This window comes from Musca domestica, unplaced genomic scaffold, assembly GCF_030504385.1.
Source record: "Musca domestica strain aabys unplaced genomic scaffold, Musca_domestica.polishedcontigs.V.1.1 1, whole genome shotgun sequence".
Taxonomy (NCBI): domain Eukaryota; kingdom Metazoa; phylum Arthropoda; class Insecta; order Diptera; family Muscidae; genus Musca; species Musca domestica.
This window is the reverse complement of record NW_026712114.1, coordinates 49,693,516-49,708,131: the sequence shown is the minus strand read 5'-3', so window position 1 is coordinate 49,708,131 and position 14,616 is coordinate 49,693,516. Positions and strand designations below refer to the sequence as shown.

Genomic DNA, 14,616 nt, shown 5'->3' with positions numbered 1-14,616 from the left:
GTGGCCCATTTTATTCGCTAAATATAATTCAATCGTCATACAAAATGCTAGACTTCTGTCCTGTCCTTAACTCTCTCCTCATGCAAAATTTTGTGTCGATTCGTTTTTGATTGTGACCTGTAGAGCGACTGCAAAATCGGAAAAAAATTTCTTCGTTTATCCATTTGAACTTCTAAATGTACATTTTCAAAAACAATAGGCTTCAAAACTGACACTCAATGCTAAATTTCTTGAAGATCAGACGATAATTGTAATTGTATATTATACCCTGTTGTAGGATGTTAAAAAACTTTGCAAAATGTACAATTCAAAATGTGACAAAAAATATTCACTTTTTTCGTGTTATTTTTTTACACGATTTTCTTAGATTTAATCCTTTTCTAGCAAGAGACTATTCCGAGTTGCTAAGAATTTCCAAAATCTGTCCAGAGGTTCTTGACTTATAGGCGGAATAACTAACATAAATTTCTTTCACACATAGATTGTACGTAGTTTGTTAGTGGTCAAAAGTGACCTTTAAATATTCGCGGTTTAGTGGACATTTTGGTATTTTTTGTGCATAAAAGTTATGGAATATTATTTTACCCGCTAAATATTGTCCTATAACCATACAATAGGGCAAGCTTCTGTCCAGCCCTAAATTCTAACTCCGAGTCGATTGGTCTATAATTGTGACAACTGAAAATTCTGAATTTTTTCTGTTTTTGGTCCATTTCTACCCCTGGACAACCCCGAGATACGAAAATCCATGCATACATAATAATACCCTCAGCCATATGGCTACAGAGGGTATATACAATTTGATACGGTCAAAACGTGCTTAGTCGAAATAATGGTTTTAGACCCCAGGTATCTTTGGACCAAATCCGTTTCAGAACATTTTGAGTCGATCTAGCGATGTCCGTCTGTCTGTCTGGCTGGCTGGTGCGCACGTTAACTCTCGAAGGGAGAGTTATTCAAAATTTTGAATATCCATGAAGTTCATAAAAAGCGGAATCAACATCCGATTCCATTCCAGACATGGTACATCTCAATATTTTCATCAACACAAGATCTGTTATAAAGATGGTAGAGATCGGACCATTCCTTTTGCTACCTGCCCCACATAGGGTTCAAAATTTTGATAAACATAACGCTCAAAAATAGCGAAATGAGCATCCAAGTCTCTTCAAATTTCACACATACAAACATTTTTGCTAACACAAGATCTGTTGTGAAGATGATAGATATCTGTGAACCCCTTCTGGTACCTCACTTACAAAGGGACAACATTTTCAATACTTTTATCTGTCATAAATTGCGAAACAAATGTCTCATAAAATCATAAATTGCGAAATATTTGTCTCTCATCCAGAATCCTGAGATGAGTACATTCTATTGACAAACTTTGTAAGGATCTTTAAACATTTACTGTATAAAAATCCGCGAACAAATTGAAGATTTGAAGAAGATCAGTGAATTTTTTGTGAACAAAAAAAGGAGTAATTTATTACTATATACAATTTTTCACAAAAAATGAAATAAGTGCGAAATATTAGGTTAATTGACATCTACATTTCAACTCCAGGGCCTACATCGTGGTTCATCTGGAAGATGCGAACACATTTAAACAAACAAAAATGACCGAAAAAGCCTAATGGGGCTCATTTCAAAGTGTGGGTCTACTTCTTTCATGTGACAATAATCCGTCCAATGAGAGCTCGAAATGCAAAATTCTTTGGGAGTACAATCAGTAAAATACCAAATGTAAAGCGTGCAAAATAGTAGAGCGAATGGGACTTTTAGTAAGAAAAGGATTTCTATCGTTCCAGAAATTCTTCTCAAACATTTAAGATACCTTAAATCGCTTTTCCAGGTCATGATATCGATCATAACTCACGGATAAGGGTACAACCCGGTTTCATATTTATATAACCATCGTATGATTTAAGCTATTTTTGAGGTCTTGGCCATGTTTTTTATATTTTGGCCCTTATTTGGCATAATTGATTTGGCTAAAAATTGTATTTATGCTACCCTGGGGTAGAGAACCATCACACATAGGAATTTATTTAAGTAAAGTCCCCACATTGAAGTATCCCCAAGTCCACTTTCACATCTAATGTGTGGTCAGAAATGAAAATTTTGTATTCTATTGAATTTGTAACCCCCAAGAGAATATTGGTTGGGCCACGTTTTGGTATAACCCTCATATGAACGTATCTCTGATTTCAGCTATGACCGTGGTCTTGGCCACGTTTTCCAACTGATTTGACCATTATTTGGCATCTTGGCTTTTATATTTCGAGGGTCTTGACCACATTTACAAATCTATTTTGTTGTATTTAGGCTACTTTGTGAGTAGAGAACCATCTTACAGAAAAATGCCAACACACGTAATTATTTTGGATCCATATAGTCCCCAGGGTCGCCAATCTATAGTGATTTTTACCGATTGGCGGACAACAACACGGGCATTGATTAATCGTGATTGAATGAACTGCTGTGAAGAAGGACATAGACTTTTTGGGCACTCTAATGCGCAATTTGAGGTGCTATGGGGGTGGGTGTAAAAGCGTAATTAACTTTAACTATTCCGAAATTATTTTGCCCTCCTTCCATAGGTATTTATTTCTATTTAGTCGGATCAATATTTATATTAAAATTTGTTCACCTTTATGAGCTAGATTTGTGAAATATTATGCTATACAAAATTTGCATTAAAGACTAAATCTACGGGCCGGCAACGCGGACTGGGCCAGCTAGTATATATATATATATATATATATATATATATATATATATATATATATATATATTTTTTTTTTTTTTTTTTTTTTTTTTTTTTTTTTGGGGGGGGGGCTTACCCGGATGCCGGATTTTTGACCCGAATGTCCGGGTTAAATACCCGGGCTAGACCCGGATCCACGAACTCAAGCATTTAAATGTGAATAAATCTTTTGTGTCTCATACCATCGCTGGTAGCGTACCCGACGTCAAGGAAGTGGACGGAAGACAACAGCTACATCAGCACAAATGGTTCGAAAAGTAAAGAAGCGACTTGATCGAAACCCGCGATGCAGTGGCCGAAAAATGGCTCGTGAACTGAACATATCGCAATATTCCATTCAGCAAATATTGAAAAATGAAAAATCGACCGTGGCATCAGAACAAATGTCGAATATCATCGCAAAAATATTCTGGAGGTTGTTTTAAAGCCTTGGGTACACAAACATTTTACCGCAGACTTTGGACATTCCAACTGGTTACAAAATCACTTCCAGCGTACAATGGCCACGAAAATCTCCGGATACCAATGCCTTGGACTATTGTGTCTGGAGTATTTTGGAAAGCAAGGTCAAAAAAATCGTCAATGTAGGTCGAGAATTTGAAATAGCCCCAACATAACGTTAGAATCCCAAGTGTGGACCTAGAATTTAGTAATTTTACAGGTTTTGATACATATTCCAAGCCTCTCTCTTTATTATTTAATATACCATTTTATAACATTATTCTTATATTTTACCCTTGACGCGTCGGAATTTATGTCCAAGCTCATATTCTTAAAATACCTATGTTCCTGCAGAGTTTGTATTTTTTACATTTTAAAATTTATTACAACTAAATGAGTTCAAACTATTGTTTACATTTAACTTTATTTATTTTATGTTTTGGTTAAAAAATATTTCGCCACAAGGCCATTCACCGAATCTGCCGGATGCTGTAATGAATGAAATAGTTTTTTCCCACTTTTCAAATACCATCATCCATGTATTTATATATCAAAGTAATTGGAACACTTGTTGATTTAATTCAGCCGAACATACCAAGTTCAGCTGTCTGTCCTCGCCATAATGAAATGAGGTGAAAATCTTCAGGAGATGGCAATGTCAATGCCAATGCTAATGACTCTTCTTCTACCCCCCCACACCCACAAAACAAACCAAGCGGTCAATGGGAATGTTTAATATAACAATGCCACGAGATTCAAATGGTTAAAAGTAAATTTATTGTTAGTCCATTAATTTCAGACAGGAGGCTATTTTATTGAGATTGTAATAGATAAAGTTGGGTTAGTTAGCTTTCCGATACGTGGGGTGGTGAGATATTTTGAAAACAAAAAAATTATATATATATTTCTTTGTTTACCTTCAACCATGCGCTCCTTGGTTTTCGTGTATTTGCACTTTGTTTTATTTCCGGCCGTTGCTGTTGTTGTGTTGCTGCTATCTGTGTCTGAGGAAGATTTCTGCTGGTTGGCCGTTGCGGCCGCTGATGTTGCTGTCGAAGACATTTTCACAAAAATTTGAAAATATTTTCAAATTTCTGAAATATTTTATTGCTTTTTGGCAAATATCACAAACACACACAAGAGCGATACACTTTCTTATTTATTTTTTTCTTTTTGATATATATTTTATTTCTTTTTTTTTTTTTTGCTTATATTTTATTTGATGTTTTTGTTGTTTTTATACTATTGTATGTCACCGCTATATTATTTTCTTTCACTCTAGATTTTTATAAATAGAGATCAACATTTCTTTTTAGATTATTTTCTTTGATTTTATTTTCTATTATTTTTTATTTAAGTTCGTTAGAAGATAAATATTTGTGTATATATATTTTTTTGTGTATATATTTTAATGTGGACTGAAAAGTGATGGGCCAAATAACGGGATTTAATGTTTATTTAAACCCAATAACATAGTAGTGCGGGTGTAAGAAATAAATCTATTCATTTATTAATAACCAAACGGTTTGTATTTATAAAAGAATTTTCGTTGTAACGTTGCTTCTCCGTAAACAATTCTAAGATCTAAATTTTTAAATGAGTTGAATATATTTGTTATTGTTACCATTGTGTAAATAAAAATGTTGTACTTCATGAAGTATATGTTGCAGAGACCTTCACAGGAATGTTAAAAATTAACAGTGAAAAGGAAAGCCAGATAGACACTATCACACCCTCATCCCTATGAGTCTCAGGTTATGTTTTATTGTAGTTCATATGTTTTATTAATATTTACCTATTTAGTGCAAGATGTTAAGATGTTTCAATAATCCGTGCATTTTAGAAACATACTTTATATTATTTTCTATACCAATGATTCTAGATGTTATCCAAAAATCTCTATCAAATATCAAAGTTCTATCTTAAATGTTACGAAATATGTCTTAAACTATAGAAGGGTTATAACTACTTTTGGCCAAAGAACCCCAAACTCTTTTCGGGTTTAATTTAATTAAATAATTTCATAAAAGAGTCTTCTACTTAGATAAATGGTTTAATCTGAGGTTTACAGCAAAAAAAAAAAAAAAAAAAAAAAATGCAAATATTTTCCCTTTTTTTTTTTTTGAAAAATTGACTCAAATATTTCTCTAAAGAGAAATAAACAAAAACTTTTCCAAATAATGAGTTTCCTAACCAAATTTTGTCTGTCGTAAGTATTTAACAAGTTCGGCTGGGCCAAACTTTTAATACCCTCCACCTTGGGGTTAAGGAAACATTTTTGTATATAAAAGTATCTGAATTAAAGCATGCTTCCCTTTAAACTACAAATACCAGTAAGACCTTTTGCATAATTTAGTTAAACTTATTAAAAAACCATAAAGTGAGTGAGGTTGTTATGTGGGCCCATACCAAAATGGGAACTTCTACAGACAATATTATACTTCAAGGATTGTCATCTTTAAAAATTTTTTAAAATACCAAATTTGAAACAATTTCATGGGTAAATGTGACTAGGATTGTCAAAATACCGAATATCGGTGGGTACCGGTTTATGTGCGCTATAGGAAAACGTGGACCTAAATATTCAATGTTTCGCCATCATCAAAATACCGAATATCAGGAGGTACCGTTATATTGCGCTATACAAAAAACGTGAACCTATACATACAATATTTCGCCACCGGAGCTAGAACCCATTATGACCTACAAATACCAATTTTTAGACAAATCCGTGAAAAAAGGTGGCAAAAATCATCAAAATACCGAATATCGGGAGGCAGCGTTATATGGGGCTATACCAAAACGTGGGCCTATACAAACAATGCTTCGCCATCGCAGCTAGAACACATTATGGCTAACAAATTCTAATTTTTCGACAAACTCATGGGAAAATGTGGCAAAAATCATAAAATACCGAATATCGGGAGGTACCCTTATATGGGGGCTATACCAAAACGTGGGCCTATACAAACAATGTTTCTCCACATGAGCAAGAACCCATTATGACCTACAAATCCCAATTTTTATACAAATCTGTAATAATATGTGGACAAAATCAACCATCTTAGGCACAATACAAACTGTTCTGCTAAATTTTGACGCTCTACGTTAAATAATGTGGGCTGTATCGTGATTTTAATAGACGGACAGGCGGACATCGTTAAATCGACTGCTGATTATGAATATATATACTTTATGGGGTCTACGATGAATATTTAGGGATGTTACAAACGGAATGACAAAGTTAACATACCCTCCTTTCCAAGGTGGAGGGTATAAAAATCATGACATGCTACCTGAAATAAGCAGTTATTATTTGGCGGCAAAAAGTCGAAACTCTATCACTGTTGCGAACAAAAAGGGTTTGCCGAAAACCGAAGGTTGTAAATTCTGGTAGGCCTATGAGGTGGTTTTTGAAATGTGTGCAACAAGTGCGCAAAAATAACTAAATAGTACTATATTTGGGTCCATTTAGTATTTGGTGATCATATAGTGCTTTATATCTGAAATTCGGTATTAGGGTCGCTGTTCATGTGTAGCGTGGACATATAGAAGTGTTTTCGGAAAAGTGTGCTATAATTGTATGAAATTGTACCATTCAGCACAATAATACCATATATTTGCTATTGGATGGATACAATTGTGAAATTTGATATTGAGATCGCTGTTCCTTTCTAGGGTTTACATATGGATCCGTTGAAATAGTTTTAGACAGAAAAATTGGATGTGGGTCCATTGTGCAGTGGTTTTGCTAATAAAAGGGAAACATTTTCTTATTATTCTTTCCGAACATTGAGGATTTAGTACGATATATGAAGTTTTGATTACAAAATGTTGTCTAACTGAACAAATTATGCATTATGCAGAACTAAAAAGTCCTAATAAGAACCATTTGAATGGATCTTGAACTTGGAATTTTCGCTTATGTGAGCACTTTGTAGAATTTATATCTATTTTTGGAAATTTTGACTTAGTTTTGTAATCATTAATCAACTTGAGGTATCTGCCAAATATTTGGAGGTTTTGCAAACAGAATGAACTCTTTCTGAAATTTAGTTGGATCTTGATTTTCATATTGAAATATATATTTTTTTTGTTCTCAAATAAGATATGGATATCGTTAACTTTGGTAATAATGCCACACAACAGCCACTACTTAAAAGACCTGGAATATGACAAGTTCGATTATGGGTAAAAGCCATTTCCCCATCTTTTCATCTGAAGTTGGGATTTATTTTACTCGCTTATTATAATCCGTTGTCAATAACACAGATGTAATCCTTTTTGGCTAATTTAAGGTTCCAATAGGTTTGTCGGACCAAAGTTAAAGTTAAGATCATAATACCCTTCTTGAGTAATTCACAGCTTCAAGGCATAGATTTTAAGTTTTTTAAATATTGAACTTCCAAATTTCTATTTTGCTATAGGCCTTTTTTTCACTCCATGTTTTAGTTATTTTTTTCAATTTTTATTTTTGGCAAAAATTTAATTAATTTTAATTCATTTTTTTACAATTTAATTGTACAAATTAATACAAAGAATACACCATTCACACGCTTTATAAATTTATCATTGTCATCATCAACATCACGATCACTATCATGGGCAAATCCCAAAGAGGTGTTGTCACCATGATTTGCTGGTCAATTGATAATTTGTAGCTTGTCTTGTTAGTCTAAATGGTTGTATCCTTGTTTTGCTTGTTTCTCTTTTTAATAATTGACAACTAATGTCACTCAAATTTTTGACATGCAGTTAGAATTTTAGTTTAGTGCAACGAAAACAAAAATAATTTCTATAAATATTAAATATATATATTTTGTTTAATTCAGAAGGCGTTTGCTTGCCAAGCAAGACCGCCAAGTAACACACACACACGATTTCAATGGACAAATTACAACAAATTTCTGATTTCGTAGATTATTCTTTATGTTTTTTAAAAACTGTTGTTATTGAACTTGAACTTTCAAAATCAAAATAAAAAATAATATTTATATATATTTTTTACAAATAAATATTCTTGTTTTTTTACACTCGCGCAATGCTCGCTTGTTATTTTCATGTTTCACCTTATTAACATGGCATATTTTCCGAATTTTCAGTCAACACCGATCTTCATATTTTGATATTTGTTATTTAAATTTTATTTTTTTTTACGAAATTTTGCGATATTTTCACAGCACACGCATCCCGACGACTTGTCCGTTGTTAGTGAAATACACAGTGCGTTCTTTTCAGTCGATTTTTTTTGCGAATTAGAAATGATTTTGGGGCAGATAGCCAGACGCAGCAGCACATTCGTCGGTGTGCCAACAACTGAAAAGAAAATGTTGAATTTTCATTGCCCTTGAATTGTATTCAGGCAGGCAGTCAGTCAGTCGAGATTTGTGTTCTTATTTTTCTCGCGATTTTTCGTATATTATTTTTTATTTTGAAAATGTAATAAACAGCAAATACGATTGCGCTCTCGGAGAGAGAAAGAGTGAGCGACAGACATTGAATATAAAAAGAGACTAAATGATCGAATATAGATATCTATTGGAATCTTCAAAACGTTTATATTTACTCGCCTACATGATGTTTAGAATTTACACTTTTAAAGCTGTAGGAAATATAATTTTGAAATTTTGATGTTTTTCATAAAAATTTTAAAGTTGAGTTCAAAAATTCCTCCAGTTTGGATCCTAAAAAGGTACCAACAGTACTAAATGCGAGGGAAAATCTAGAAATTTTAATAAAAGTAACTAATGATGCAAAGCGGCGGTGTAAGGGGGAGTTTTTGAAATTCATGGTAAATCTCTTGCCTACAGCGACCGGAAGACCGAGAGCTGCGAATTGTTACATATGCAGCGCTGCTCAAAATCCAGACCAATTTCTTTTGATTTTTTTTTATTTAAATCATCAAAAAATCAGTGTTAAAATATAATTTAACATTTAATAATTTTGTACAACATCCAAGTTTGAAAACGATTGATATCAATGGATAAAATTAAAGAAAAATAGAATTTTTGTTTTCTCTTTCTTTTTGGGACTCATGTGCTAGCACACGGTTTTGAGCAGTGCTGCGTAAGGGACACACCATGCGCGCCGGTACTTTAAGGGTACAAAAGTGTTAATATTTACTCTTTCCAAATCGGGTTTGATATATAAAGAGATTTTTGGAAATTCGTACTTCAAGGGTACTAAAATTTAAAACATTGTTATGGCACGTTTGGAAACAGCAGATAAGGGGCTTTCTTTGTAAGATAAGACGCGATTTTTTGGAAAGTCGCACTTTAACGATTCCAAAGTTTTTGAAAGGTACAATGTTTTTATTATTTTATCGATTAAGGTTGGACGGGAGAAATTCTACACGAGGTTGAAAAAGGGTAAAATAAGAGAGTTTTTTTTTGGAAATGCATACATACATACAGGGTGAGATAAAAAAACTGCAACAAAGTCAAACGTCATAATTTTTACATATTTTTAAAATTTTATTGAAAGAAAGCAAAAAAAATTCGGAAATAGCATCAAATTGGTCACCTTTGGCACGAATTATGGCCTTCAAACGGCCAATGAAACCATCACACGCTGCCCGAATGTTTCTCAGCGGTATTTTGGCCTTTTCCCGTTTGTTTGAGGTTATCGACACTTTTTTAATTTTTAGTGCCAACCTTGCTTTCCAAAATACTCCAGACACAATAGTTAAACGGATTGGTATCCGGAGATTTTGGTGGCCATGTGCGCTGGAAATGAAGCGAGGAACCTCATTTTGTAACCAATTTTGTGTGGCACGTGCTGAGTGGGGTGGTGTTGGAATGTCCGAAGTTGGAATATCCAAGGTCTGCGGCCAAAATTTTTGCGTGCCCAAGCCTTAATACACCCTCCAGAATATTTTCGCGATAATATTCAGCATTATTCTGATGCTACGGTCGATTAATACGAGCGGAGAGCGACCATCGGCTGTTATGGCGGCTAACACCATAACTATGGCCGGCGCTTGAGTTCTGGTGGCCAACCGAAGGTGCACATTTTCAGCTGAACTCTTTGGCAAGTAAATACAATCATTTTGTTTGTTTACAAACTGCTGGACAAGGAATGTTTTCTCATCGGAGAAAACCAAATTCGGCAGTTCACCACTTTCGACCAAGCAAAGCAACTCTTTAGCTCTTTTGAGTCTATTTTCTTTCTGTTGCGGTGCAAGTTCTTACACCTGTTGGAATTTCAATGACTTTACCCCGAGCTCAATTTTCAGTATTTGCCGAATGAAATATTGCGATATATTCAGCTCGCGAGCCATTTTTCGGCCACTGCGACGCGGGTTTCCTTTTCGAACCATTTCTGCTGATGTCGCTGTTTTCTTGGAACGATAGTACGAGACACAATAAAATTATTCATATTTAAATGCTGGAATGCTCTAACGATAGCCACTTGTGGTTTTCCAGCCAAATATAAAGAAATAACACTATCACGCTTGCATTGCATCACGAATAACTTTTTTTCTGGAAAATTCTCACCAAAATGCTTTTGTACGTTTGTAAAATATATAATAAGCTGTCACTGGAATAATTTTAACAGATGTCGGATGAGTGGCTTTACAATATTTTTATTAAGTGATTAGTATAGAAGATCTTCTGAGGGTTCTATAAACGACTTCTTGAAGAGGTTCTTTCCATAGAACTCTGAGGGCTGCTATCCATCGAAGACACTCTGAGGGCCTGGGGGTTTCCTATCCATAGACAACATCTATGAGCATATTCTATATACGGTCCCATGAGAATATTCTAACCATAGAATATATTTGATATATTTTCTATCCATAGAAGCCCGCCTGAGGCGGTTCTATCCCAGGAAACCCTTCTGACGGTCTTCCATACAAAGAAGGCGTTCTGAAGGTGTTCCATTCACACAAGACCTTCTGAATGTATTCTATCCACAGGAAGCCTCCGGAAGTTTTACTATCCATAAAAAAACTTCACGAAGGTATTCAATAAAACACCACCTGAAAGTCTGAGAAGATTGAATTGAATATTGTTATTCTTAGTAGGTCGATTTTTCATAGGCGATCTCCGGGATATATTCTATCCATAGAAGCCCTACAGAACATAACTTAACCTGAAAGTTATGTTATTCATGAAGTCTTTTATTCATGAAGATATTGAAGAAAGTCTCCGATCAACAAAAGACCTACTGACGGTATTATGTCCAGAGAAGAACTCATGAGGGGTTTCTATTCATAGAGAACTTTCTGACTGTCTTTTGTTCATAGAAGGCCTACTTAAGACCTATCAATATAAGCCCTCCTGAAGTTATTCTATCCATGACAGATTCCCTAAAGGCCTTCTATACACAGATAGCTGAAGAAGATCTTATATCCATAGATGACCTCTTGCAGGCTTTCTATGCATAGATGATCTTCATACGAGTTCTTTTCCATAGACGACAACCTGGAGGGTTTTTATCCCATAAAAGCAATTCTTCTTTCCATGGAAATCCTTCTATCCAAAAAATACACCCATATAATACCAGAAGCCATTTTATCCAGGAAAAGCCTTCTGAAGCCCTTATATTCCAAGAAAAAGGCCTTCTGAAATCTTTCTATCGATAAAGGAAGGTCTTCTGAAAGTGATCTATCCATAGAAGAGAAAATCTTTTATCCAAACAGATCTCATAAAGCATTAATTCCCATTAAAGATCCGTAAAAGTCTTCTCTGGACGGAATACTACCTAAAGATACTCTATTTATAAAAGGTCCTAAAGAATACTTCCGTTCATAAAAGATCTACTCAAATAGATCCGCTTGGGAAAATTCAATATATATTTCTTCCTATTCCGATTCCCATTTTCCATTGAATATGGTGTTCTATATAATCTATGAATTCAATTACATGCCAATAGACACTAGATAATCAATAGATATACTCTCATCAATTTTAATTACTCTCTCCCTCTCATTCATAAGTTCTCTATAAATATGTACTTGTGGGTGTGAATTTCGGCTATGTTTTTGACCATTCTCTTGTTGTTGTCTTTCAGTCTGATTATTTTCTCGTTTTTTTCTAAAACTCTCATTTTTTGCAGAGTATTTCAATGAAGGTGGGAGGGTCTCATAGGAGGAAAGGTTGAGGTGTTTTATCAAAATGTACTCTTGCTGTTTTTTTTTTTTTTGTGGAAGGATATGTTGTGAATATGTCTGTTGTTCCACCTTGTCGAGCATCGGACAAGCATTTCGGTGTTTAAGGTGCTGCTGATGTGTGGGAAATGGTTCATCTCTCTTGATGAAAGTATAATTTGTGACAATGTCATTGTTGTTTTTGTTTTGCGTTTTTGGTTCTTTGTGTGTTTTGATTGCTGTTGTTGTTATTGTTTTCCCATTTCGTACTTATACATGTATACATATGTATGTGTTTTGTATTTGCTGGCATACATTTGTTTGTTTTTCAATTTTCCTTTGAGAGGGCCTGTGGGGAAGAGTACGCCAGAATTCTCAACGATCGACCAATGGTCTCGTCAATGTATTTGTCTGCCGTTATTGTCGAATAAAAATGATTTTCATTTAGCCACATTAAAAAGAAATCAAATATATTTATCTACATTATTATTGGGGAAAACGACAACACGTCTCATCGCTAAAAAAGAAAAGAAAATACACAGACAGCCAAAAAGACAACGACGACAAGTACCTAGATATAGATTTTGAGGCCGACTGACATTATAGATGGATATCATAGACAAGAAAATCGAAAGCAACAACAACAAAACTAAATATTTTGATATGAGTGTGAATGGTCATTTATGACGGTCTGTTTGTTTTTTAGAACATATCGATGTTTATGTTTCGTCTTTCAAATGACAGACACTTTGGGGAAGGTGCCAATATGTGTCCACTATTTTGTTGTTGTTCTTGTTGTGATTTCCCTCGTTTTCAATAACAATACAAACTGACATGAATTATTATAAATTTAGCATACATATTGAGTTATATGTAGATATATCACCTATATGTGTGACGGGTAAAGCCTTAATGACCCAATAAAAATTTTTACGAGGTCACGAGGCTTAATAAAATTGATTATTTTAATTTAATAAATTGAGTTCGAATATATAATATTAGACCGATCAACATATGTCCGGATTTTGAGTCGATCGAACCCGTTTATTTGACTCGGTTTCCAGAAACTTATCTCTCAAGAGGTCAACATTTTAGTGATATTGTCATGCATACGGTTACCCCTATAATGAACAATGGTTGGTATTGAATTTGGATCAATATTGACTAAACAATGGTTGGCATTGCATTTGGTAAAGATCTGGATCGATATTGACTTAAATGGTATGAAATTGTGTGGAATTTTCAATGGATGAGGCATATTTAAGTGACCCAAATTTTTAAGATATATTTTCTTGCTTTAAATTCATGTCAACATATAATCGGCAGCTGGAAAAGGTGGTGGGTGACCTATCTGTTTAAGAAGACTTATCGGAATAATCTCAGAAAAATGTTCACAAGCGATGAAATTTTGGAAAAATGAAAATTCACATACGAAGCAAATGAAGTCCACAATTTAAAATGTTCGCATTGTAATATTTATATCACTTTAGTTCAGGTGGCAATTGCCTAAACCGGGTAAGTTAAGACCATATAAGCCTTTACTTTGCCCAAAAAAGAGTCGGTATTTCAAATGTGAATTTTAAATTGGTCCAAACTTTTCCTCTATCATTAAGTCTCATTTGGACTTTTTAGTCTCAAAATACACATCGTACTCAATTTTCAGACTTCTTCATGTTGATGTTAACCGGGGAGGGTATTAGTAAAACCATTGTAGAATGGACCCACATCCAATTTTTCTGGGCAAAACTATTTCAACGTCTTTATATGTAAACTTAAGGAACAGCTGTATATACTTAACACGACATACACTACATTCACTCAATATCAAATTTAGTAACACTTAGTACTTTTCGTATAATTTTAGTACACATTTCCAAAATCACCTCTATATTTCAATCTCTCTGATCGTTAATTTCTGATCGTTAACGTCTTCCATCAACCAATTTAGATTAATTTAGTACTTTTCGAACAACTATAGTACTGATTTCCAAACCCACCTCCGTATCTGATCCACAGACCCCGATAGTGACATCTACATTAATTTTCAGAATTTCAGCTGTAGTCCTTCACAAAATATCAAATTAAGTACATCTTTGTTAGTCAGTTACCAACAGAGATCTCGATATCAAATTCCGGGATTCAAGCTCTATCCCTTCACCCAATTCCCGATTTTGTACCACTTAGTCCTTTTCGAACAATTATAGTACACATTTTCAATGCCAGATACCAACAGAGACCTCAATATTAAATTTAAGGATTCCAACCCTACCCCTTCACCCAATACCAAATTTAGTACTTTTCGAATAATTATAGT

General features: G+C 34.2%; 1 protein-coding gene across 6 annotated transcripts in view; it reads right to left on the bottom strand.

Moving 5' to 3' along the window:
• The window catches only part of LOC101900422 (serine/threonine-protein phosphatase 2B catalytic subunit 1), a 75,334-nt gene that overhangs the window by 24,746 nt on the left and 35,972 nt on the right, over positions 1-14,616 (bottom strand). For 2 of the 6 annotated variants that reach the window (XM_059123722.1, XM_059123729.1), the window contains exons 1-2: positions 8,281-8,539; positions 4,129-4,489 (exon numbers count right to left, since the gene is read on the bottom strand). The exons of 1 other annotated variant lie outside the window; for it this stretch is intronic. In XM_059123722.1, the coding sequence (XP_058979705.1) occupies positions 4,129-4,273 (145 nt within the window). In that variant the 5' untranslated portion in view covers positions 4,274-4,489; positions 8,281-8,539. Of the gene's footprint in view, positions 1-4,128; positions 4,500-8,219; positions 8,237-8,280; positions 8,541-14,616 lie in introns of those variants that run through there. 3 more of the 6 variants (XM_005179548.4, XM_059123725.1, XM_005179547.4) reach the window with 3 other exon arrangements.